Raw genomic sequence first — 10,166 nt, 5'->3', positions numbered from 1 at the left:
GTATACCAGGCGGGGCCCGATGCCAGACGAGCAAATTTGTATACCGAGTGGGGCTTGATGTTGTCCCTGCCCCGATGACGGGCGGGGCCCACTATGTGTTTATTATGTATGGTATGTGGTATTTTGGGAAACTAACTAAGCTTTGTGCTTACGGTTTTAAGTTTATGTTTCAGTTACTTCTAGTTCTAAAGGGAAGAAACCGGGATGATGCAGTGCACACACCACCTCGTTCCGCATTTTTGTGATTACTCTGATGTTTCATGATGTATTTGATACACTTTGTGCTATCTTGGTTTTATGATGATGTTGGATTATGGTTTTATTAATTTAAAAACGAAATTTTTAGTCTTAATTTTTGGGATGTTACAGACTGTCTTTATATCGACAAAATTGTATCTACGAGATCTTCAACCCTCGTTTAAATTAGTTCAGCTATCACCTGATATATATTTCGATTTTTGTACCACACACTGCTACGTTGAAATTTCTAAAAATCATAACTTCCTCGTATGAAGTCATTGACGTTCTCTATATGCACACTTTCGATTTTACGATTACTAAAGTCGTTAAGACTATTTATCTTAAATAGTCCTCTGTAAAAAACATCTATTTACATAAATGGTTGTTTATACTGTAAGACAAAAATAGAATGTTACACAATGTTATTTAATATTTATGAAATGTTTTATAAAGTCTCGTGATCTAAAATGTTTCTTTAATTACAATATCCGGATAATTGATTACGGTTACGTTTATGTAACTTGAACAATGACAAGACCTATCAATCCCTAATTGGATGCCTAATTGAATAATTAAAACTACAAGTGATCACCTCTTTTAATTATTGCATTCAATCATTTGTGGGTTCATTAGTTTCAACATTGTTTTCATCAAAGTCTAAGTTTTTTAATCACCTAAGAACTATTGAATAACTAAAACTACAAGTGATCACCTCTTTTAATTATTGAATTCAATCATTTGGCGGTTCATTAGTTTCAATATTGTTTACATCAAAGCCTAAGTTTTTTAATCACTTATGAACTACTTGTTAACCATAAGCTGTTTGTGTATTCCACTATTACTTGCCCTAGCTATTTGATGTTTAAGCTTATTTTTGACCAAGTCAAATAACCAACGACCACAGTCACACCCCTCCAATTAACCAAACAATCTTAAGTGAATATGATAAAAAAAAAGGTTTTATTACGAAGAATACTTCTAATTGCGAGCGTTTAATTGCAAGTGTTTGTTCTGTGTCAGAAAAAACTAGTTATTGCAATTTCACGGCCTTCAATTCATATGGTGGTCGTTTCTTTAACTAAGTCCTAAAATTTCTTCCTACTCATCCTCTTACTTTTGTCAAATGGTGACATCTATCACATTTAATGAAATTAATAATATTTCAATCCGCTTGTCACCATTTAACACGGATAGGAGGATAGGTAAGAAGAAATTGGAGGAGTATACTTAATTTCTCATTCAAAAAAAGAGTTAGAAGCAATAAAAGGTATCAACATAGTTAAAAGTGAAGGTTCCTTACACATATTACTCCACAAAACAAACCTAAAGAAACAAAAGTACATCGACACTAATTGGTCAGAAACACATAACACCTTAACTTGTGTCCCAATGTTCTTAAGTACTTACCATAATAGAAACATTATTAGCTTTAAATATTAGTTACCTCATTACCACCTTCATTCTTCCTCTCCTCAATTCCAACACTTTGTTCCTCAGCAGTCATGGGTATTTCCGGAACTTCAATCGGTACATCACCATTAACAGTTTTGACCGGTTCCGGGACCAGGGGTATTTCCGTCTTTTCATCGTTAGTTGACTTTTCAACATTTGGCTCTTTACCTTTGACTTGTTCAGTATAATCTTCTACACCATCATTTTTCTCTTTTTCTGGTTGCTCCTCAGACTGAGGTTCGACAGTTTCACTTGTTTTGAGCCTTTTTGATGCACGAGAAGATGGAGTGGATGTTGACTTGTTTGACTTTTTTGTCTCGTTGCTTCTCTTTGTTGACTTTTTATTTGCACTTTGTGTCTTGGTTGGTGTATTCGCTAATTTCTGTCCATCAACCACACAACAGTAACTTTTAAAGAAACCGATTTTTCACGTTTGGTTTAAGCTTTAGACAAAAAAAAGGATCAAACTGTAAAAATGGTATCCCTATAAAAAAAGTAATTTCAACTACTATAATTTTTTTTTTTTTTAAAGTTCAAAGTAGAGGACTTACCATCATAATATCACTCTTTTTCCTTGGTTTCATTGCACATTTCTCTATGTCTCCAGTTTCCAGATAGCGTAAAGCATCCAATTTGGACATAAAGGCGTAGTCACTTGAAGGGTCTAGGTAGTACTACATAGATAGATACACTCTCCATAAGACTTTTTATATAATTTAAAAAAAAAAAAAAAAAACAATTTCTTTAATCATTAAGCATTAAATATGATAACAAACATAAATCCACACCATGGCCCCACTTTTTATACAGGACAATACAAGATAAGACAGAACAGTACAACACATAACATAACAGGTTGTACTGTGTTTGACTAGGACTGAGACTGAGACTGATGTCAATGGGACAGGAAAGGAAGGTGGAAATGTGCTTACCGGATCCTTTCTTGTGGTGCGGCCTTTAGCACTCCTAACTACGACTTCTTTTATCCAACCTGGAGGCAATCCATCCACTTGAGTCCCCGAGACAGCCTACACATTATATCTTATTATTTTTTATTTAAAAAAATAAAAGAAAAAAAATGGGAGATGAAACAAAACAAACATTCTTCTCATTGCTCTTCTCGCTGGTTTCTTGCTTCTTTTCAGAGATGTCTTCTGCTGCCACATCAGCAGCTTCAGACTTCTCGGGAATAACTGTTTCTGAAGAGGATTTATCTCCCTTAAAAAGAAGCAACACACATATGAATAAATTATAGCTTCAAGAGTTATACATTATTATTAGAAATTTCAAGAAATAGAGTTAGAAGGAAGAACAGAAATAAGAAAATTACTGTTTTCTCAGTGGCTTTGCTGCTGTTGATGGTGTTAAGATAGTCAGAAACCTCCAACATTGAATGAAACTCGCGTCCAGTTTCAGGATCAATGTAACACTACAGATCATAATATTTCAGAAAGAATTCAAGAAAAATAACAAAAGATGATATTATAGGTTAAAACACTTTCAGAAATAGATTGGCATCATTGGGTTACTTTAAAGTTAAAAAAAAAAAATTTAATCTTTTCGGAGTCCAATTTTTTTGGGACATGTACTATGGCTATATATTTACAGGTATTAGATGCAGGCTTTGGTGTTGTTCATTTGCGAATATTTCTTTTGGCCTTTTCAATAGCAGATAGCAATATCAACTTCTCTTCTACTAAATTCCATATATTCCAACAGTTAGTTATCTTGAAAAGTTTGTCTATAAGGCGTTTTTAATATTTTTGGTTAATAGTTTTAAGTTTTAACAGTAAGTTATCAGTTTTGTTCATTAATCAGGATTCCTATCAAGGTTCCATGCATGTTTAGATGCTGTGTCTACTAGCTCTGTTATAGAAAGGATACTTTGATACTTGAGATCAAATGGACAACTTTTCAACTTCAAATTGGTATGAATCTTCAAATCTCTAGACCAAAGTTCAAATACATTAACAAATACTACATAATATTAACATATTCTCCTTAAGTTCACACCAGAATAATTATGAATTATTGGCTTTGAATGTCATACAAGGTAGTTTTCAACTTACAAAATTATATGTTAACCTGAATACTTCCAAAAATATGCCAGCTACATTCCACATAAATTTCACAATTAGATGCAAGAATTACAAGGTATGACATCAAAATTGAAGTGTATTCTCTCCAGAAATATAATAATCTTATATTTGATACGGAAAATCTACAAAGACACATGAAATCTCAACTTGCAATACTCTCACTAACTCAACAGCATCAACCTACTTTCATAATTCCACTCGCAATCACATGCAGCTACTTTGCTCTCCGCATTTGTGCAATTAAAGCGAACATGTAATCAGAGCACACAGAATATATGAAACCGAAGATTCGACAAAGGAAACCCTAATTCCAACTCCGGAAAAATCGAAGACTGGTAAGAACAATTACCTCACGTTTCTCTTCCTCTGAACCTTTGACTTCTATGGTCCAGCTGGAAGGAAGCCCCTCCGGGCGCTCAATTGAGCTCATTTCGCAGGAGTTTTGTGGTGTTTCCGACTGTTGACGGTGGTTTGTGTTGCTAATTTTACAGTGAAATCGAAAGGTGAATGAATTTAGATCGGGAAAGTCGGTAGAAAAATTGTGCGTTGATCCAAATCCAAGGGGTGTTTGAATTCAGGGGTATTTATGTAATTACACTACGCAAGGTTGTTAAGTAATTTAATGATTACTTTAAATTTAAACTTTGAGACATTATAGTGACCGTAGGATGATTAAAATTTTAAAGTAAATAAATTACTTTTTAAAAAACAAAATTATGAGAACGACTATTATATCCAAAAATTTGTTGCGGATTAAATTTTAACATTATTTCGTATTAATTTTATGCTTTAACATTTCAAATAAAAAATATTTTTCATGAATACATTCAACATTTGAGAAAAAATATACATTTTGGTATCCGAAATTCTTCTTCATATTACATCCTAAATGCTAAGTCGAAATCGGTGGTTATTTCGGTAAATACAACAAAATTAGACCATTTAAAAATAACTTTTTGTTTTTGCAAGGATAGATGAGAATGTTCAGCATTTTGATGATATGTTAAGACACCAAAGTATATTGCATAATGCATACCTCAATATTTGAACACTGGAGCACTATCGGAACTATAAAGGGCTGTCGGGGTATTTTAGTATCCCAAAAATTTCTTTTCTTTTGCTTTTTATATATATATATAAAAATTATTTGTAAACAAGTTGTTTGTAACACCCAATTCTGGTATGTTATTTAAATAATTATTTTTTCAAGTTTTCATGAGGAACTCGACGAGTCAGTAACCAGACTCGTCGAGTTGAGTCGGGATATTGAGCACGTGTAAGTTGGCGACTCGACGAGTCCATATTCCGAACTCGGCGAGTCCGCCAGCCTGGATGAAACCTTAATTTCAAGGGTTTGCACCATATTTAATCAACTTTTGGGACCCCAAGTCAGCCCCCATCACCCCAGAGCATCCTTCTCGAAAACCTTAGAACTCTCTTAGCATTTTGTGTGATTTGGTGTGATTCTTTGAAGATCTTGAGAGAAGAAGGAAGGTAGATCAAGAGGAGAAGAAGGAGATCCAAGATCCTTGTGGCATTTCAGAGTATAGTAAGGTATAACTCGACCCTTTTCTGTTTCTATGCTTTAATCCCCATTGGAACACCATTAAAGCTATTCTTGAACCATTTCTTGGCTTGGTAGTAGCATAGAGGACACATTGAGATGAATAGCCTTCGGATCTAGCTATGTTTGAGTTCCAGAAGCCTAGATCTAATACCTTTATGGGGCCATATTGCATGAAAGCCCTAGATCTACTCTTATAGTGTGTTTTGAGCCTTAAACCTTCGTTTGGTGTTTATTTACACGTAAAGTTGGAAACTTTACGTGTTAAACAAGCCCTTAGAACCCAGATCTGCGAATGAAATGAACTGGATTCAAGCATAATCGAGTATATAGTGGTTGCATGTATACGACTCGGCGAGTCGTTCTTCAGACTCGACGAGTCGAGTCGCGAGTCCCCTGTTTTCCCCTTTTCGAGTTATGTCGAGTGGAGCTAGTAAGTGAGAGTGGACTCAGTGAGCTGGAGGTTAGACTCATTCATGGAAGGGCTCGGCGAGTCAATGCCCTGACTCGGCGAGTTCAAGGCAATCTTCATGCCTCAAGAACAGACTCGACGAGTAGTTAATACAACTCGGCGAGTCACAGTCAGAGTGTTCATCTGATGAAGGAGAACTCGACGAGTTGTTCATACAACTCGGCGAGTCGGATACAGATTGACTGAGTGTTAGTATCGAAGAGGAACTCGCCGAGTCTATGCCAAACTCGACGAGTAGTAGCGAGCAGAAGTAAGAAGGTGAGAGTAAGGACTCAACGAGTTGGTGACCCAACTCGACGAGTCAGGTCAACTGAATGTTGACTTTGACCGATAGGTTGACTTTGGCCGAGGGTAAGATAGTCATTTTACCCTCAGTATTATTATCAGTATTTTGATTGAGGGTACTTTATGGAAATTGTAGCCGGGGTGAAACCGGAGCCGCAGCAGATAGATTCGGGAGCAGTTCTTTCAGCAGCTAGGCTACGAGGTGAGTTTCCTTTCAGTAGGAACGGGTCTAAGGCCACAATGCCGGTCCGTTTAGCTAGCAGTAGTTTCCGGACTTCGATCTGATGCAGTAGTTAGTATGTTTGATGCCTTCATGGCTCAGACAGGATTTATGTGTTATGTGTTCCGGGCTACGGCCCGATACAGTATGCAGTTATGTATTCATGCTAGTTGATATGTTTATGCTATGCTATGTTATGCTCAGTCAGCTTCCGGACTTCGGTCCGATGCAGAGGGCGAGGCCCTGGTTAGTTCCGGACTTCGGTCCAATGCAGTTAGTTCCGGACATCGATCCGATGCAGGGGACAAGGTCCCAGTCAGTTCCGGACTTCGGTCCGATGCAATTTACGGGCTTCGGTCCGATGCAAAGGGCAAGGCCCTGCTTAGTTCCGGACTTCGGTCCGATGTAGTGGGCAAGGCCCAGTATGTGTTATATGTTATTGTATGGTATGTGGTAGTTCGGGGGGGGGGGGAGGAGCTCACTAAGCTTTGTGCTTACAGTTTCAGTTTTGGTTTTAGGTACTTCCTCAAGTAAAGGGAAGAGCCCGGGATGATGGCATTGCACACACCACAACTTCAGTCTTATTCCAGGGAGTTTGTTTTGATTCATAGTTTGATTTGGCACAAATGTTCATGACATTTTATTATGAGTTGAGATATTTGACATATGGTTTCATGATATGACGATAAGTATATGATTTTTATTATTATTAAAACAAAAAATTTTGGGTCGTATTTTTGGATGTTACAAGTTGGTATCAGAGCCTTAGTTTGAGAGATTCGGGCACACTCTCGGGTGTGATTGGACTCAAACTAAGGAAATGGTAGAAGGATTTTCACAAGTATTTTTCAAAAGAATTTTTGAAAAAAGAAAACTTAAAAAGGAGAAAGAGTTTTGAGAAAAGAAAAAGGGTGTGGTGCATGCGGTCAGTCGAGCTTAAGTAAGTACTCCCAAATTACCCATACAAGTTTATGTTATGATTATGAGTTTCAGTTTCAGTAGAACAACATGCTATAATAGGACTAAGGATCTAGGAGGATGCCTTATGTGCCTGCTATATGTGTTTCAGCTTTATGAGAATTGCATGCTAGTTGAGTAGACAGAAGTAGGATATCATGTTTAGGTTATGCCTGATAGTATGAGCTTAGCATTGTATGCCAGTACAGTTCCTTGTTATGAGGATAGAATTGCTTGAGTACTTTCCTGTGTCTGAATGCTGCTTGCTTTGTGCTTTGTGGGGCTCTGAGTGATGGGAGTTAGCCATTAGGTGAATACGTCACGTCACATGTGAACAGGGTTGAATAATCTCAGAGTGCTAGATTTGGCCTTATTGCGCAGCTTTTGTATGAGTCTAACCGTTGTAGGGACGGGCCTTTTACTTGAAGGATTATCTGAGCCTCGCCACATGTGATGGTATTCAGGTGATGGCTAATTGGCATTACAAGGAGACCTTCAATAGCTGAGGACTGGATTGGGTAGAGTCAGAGATTTCCCTAGGGCAAGCCTAGGATGGGAGTAGCAGAGATTAGTAGTAGTAGAAGTGACTTGGTGGAGTCAAGGCAATACTTGAGGAAAGTACGGATAGATGTGGAAGGTAGTATGGGCCCGTACTACTGAAAGAGCTGCTAGACAAGGGCTTTATCAGGCCGATCAGTTCGCCCTGGGGTGCACTGATTTTGTTTGTAAAGAAAAAGGAGGGGTCGCACCGTATGTGTATAGATTACCGGGAGCTAAATAAGGTAACGGTGAAGAACCGTTACCCACTTTCGAGGATAGATGATTTGTTTGATCAGCTTCAGGGAGCGTCTTGGTTCTCCAAGATCGATTTACGCTCCGGATATCATCAGATGTGGGTCAGAGGTAAGGATGTGTAGAAGACTGCTTTCAGGACCAGGTATGGTCATTATGAGTTTGTGGTGATGCTGTTTGGGCTCACCAACGCTCCAGCCGCGTTCATGGACCTCATGAATCGCGTGTGCAGGCCGATGCTAGATCGGTCTGTGATAGTATTCATAAATGATATCTTGGTGTATTACAAGACTCAGGAGCAGCATGGGGAGCACCTGAGAGAGGTGCTAGAGGTTTTGAGGAGGGAGAGACTTTTCGCAAAGTTCTCCAAGTGCGAGTTCTGGTTGCGCGAGGTGCAATTCCTTGGTCACCTCGTCAACCAGAAGGGTATTTTGGTAGATCCGACCAAGATAGAGGCCGTGATGCAATGGGAGGTCCCGAAGTCTCCATCCGAGATTCGAAGCTTCCTAGGTTTGGCAGGGTATTAGAGGAGATTCATCCAGGATTTCTCCAAGATAGCAGTACCGCTCACCCGACTGACCAAGAAGTCGGTAGCGTTTCGTTGGGGGCCTGAGCAGCGGGTAGCATTTGAGACCCTCAGACAGAGATTGTCCGAGGCACCGATTCTTACCCTGCCAGAGGGAGTAGAGGATTTCGTAGTCTATTGTGATGCCTCGATCACAGGTATGGGATCGGTGTTGATGCAGCGAGGCCGTGTGATAGCTTACACATCGAGACAGTTGAAGCCTCACGAGGCTAACTATCCTAGACATGATTTAGAGTTGGGGGCAGTTGTGTTTGCCCTCAAGATTTGGAGACATTACCTTTATGGGGTCCGTTATACCATTTACACGGATCATAAGAGTCTAAGGTACCACATGGATCAGCCAAATCTGAACATGAGGCAAAGGCGATGGTTAGATGTATTGAAGGATTACGATTGTGAGATCCTTTATCACCCAGGGAAGGCCAATGTGGTGGCCAACGCCCTGAGCCGCAAGACGGCAGCAGCCCCGATCAGGGATATATGTCTGAGAATGATAGTGATTACTCCATTACTGGAGCAGATCAGAGAGGCTCAGGTCAAGGGCCTCAAGGAGGAGAGGCAGAAGTGTGAGAGGATCGTGGGCCGAGTAGCTTCTTTCGACTATGCCAGTCGAGGATTGTTGACCCTTCATGGGAGAGTTTGGGTGCCGTACTGGGGAGGTGTACGGCAGGTACTGATGGATGAGGCCCACAAGTCTCGATTTTCCATCCATCCATGGGCGACGAAAATGTATAGAGATCTTCGACCCTATTATTGGTGGCCCTGCATGAAGTGGGATGTCGCCTGGTATGAGGAGAGGTGCCTGACCTGCAGGAAGGTCAAGGCAGAACACCAGAGACCTCACGACAAGATGCAGCCGTTAGACATTCCAGTGTGGAAGTGGGAAGACATCACCATGGATTTCATCACGAAGCTTCCCAGGATTGCACGTGGAGTGGATTCGATTTGGGTCGTTGTGGATCCGTTGACGAAGAGTGCTCATTTATACCGATCCAGGAGAGTATATCAGCGGAGAAGCTAGCCGATATTTATGTGCGAGAGGTGGTGACACGACATGGAGTGCCTGTCTCGGTGGTGTCAGACCGAGACGTCCGTTTTACTTCCAAATTTTGGAAGCGGTTTCACGACGAGATGGGGACTCGTCTCCATTTCAGCACTGCTCCGGGCATGTGTTCTAGATTTCGGTGGCAGTTGGGATACGTATCTTCCGTTAGCGGAGTTTTTGTATAAAAACAGCTACCATGCGAGTATTGACCGCCCTCCTTTTGAGATGCTATACGGGAGGAAGTGTCGGACCCCGATCTGTTGGGGCGAGGTCGGTCAGCGTGTCATTGGGAGCACCGAAGTGGTGCTCAAGACGACAGAGTTGATCCAGCAGGTTCGTAGTAGACTGCAGACTGCGCAGAGTCAGCAGAAGAGTTACGCCGACAGGAGGCGTTCAGACTTGGAGTTTCAGGTGGGTGACATGGTTCTCTTGAAGGTATCACCCTGGAAGGGTG

At 40.1% G+C, this 10,166-nt stretch overlaps 1 protein-coding gene across 1 annotated transcript; it reads right to left on the bottom strand.

Annotated features, from left to right (window-relative positions):
• Positions 1-1,491: 1,491 nt before the first annotated feature.
• On the bottom strand, positions 1,492-4,332 carry LOC145057071 (uncharacterized). The gene is made up of 6 exons (XM_079004835.1): positions 4,141-4,332; positions 3,023-3,121; positions 2,794-2,910; positions 2,625-2,720; positions 2,244-2,366; positions 1,492-2,074 (listed from the first exon to the last, which is right to left on the bottom strand). Exons 1-6 carry the CDS (start codon positions 4,219-4,221, stop codon positions 1,670-1,672), a joined length of 921 nt encoding a protein of 306 aa, XP_078860961.1. The 5' UTR covers positions 4,222-4,332; the 3' UTR covers positions 1,492-1,669.
• Positions 4,333-10,166: the final 5,834 nt, after the last annotated feature.

Source organism: Lactuca serriola, chromosome 6 (assembly GCF_051521515.1).
Source record: "Lactuca serriola cultivar US96UC23 chromosome 6, Lser_US96UC23_V15, whole genome shotgun sequence".
Taxonomy (NCBI): domain Eukaryota; kingdom Viridiplantae; phylum Streptophyta; class Magnoliopsida; order Asterales; family Asteraceae; genus Lactuca; species Lactuca serriola.
This window is presented reverse-complemented; position numbering and strand designations above follow the sequence as displayed.

Excerpts from the sequence above, each read along its gene's own strand:
- LOC145057071 (XM_079004835.1), bottom strand. The coding sequence starts at position 4,221 with ATGAGCTCAATTGAGCGCCCGGAGGGGCTTCCTTCCAGCTGGACCATA. Across the intron at positions 3,122-4,140 it reads CAGAGGAAGAGAAACGTGAG|TGTTACATTGATCCTGAAAC; the intron begins GTAATTGTTCTT and ends TATGATCTGTAG. Across the intron at positions 2,721-2,793 it reads AGAAGAGCAATGAGAAGAAT|GCTGTCTCGGGGACTCAAGT; the intron begins GTTTGTTTTGTT and ends TATAATGTGTAG.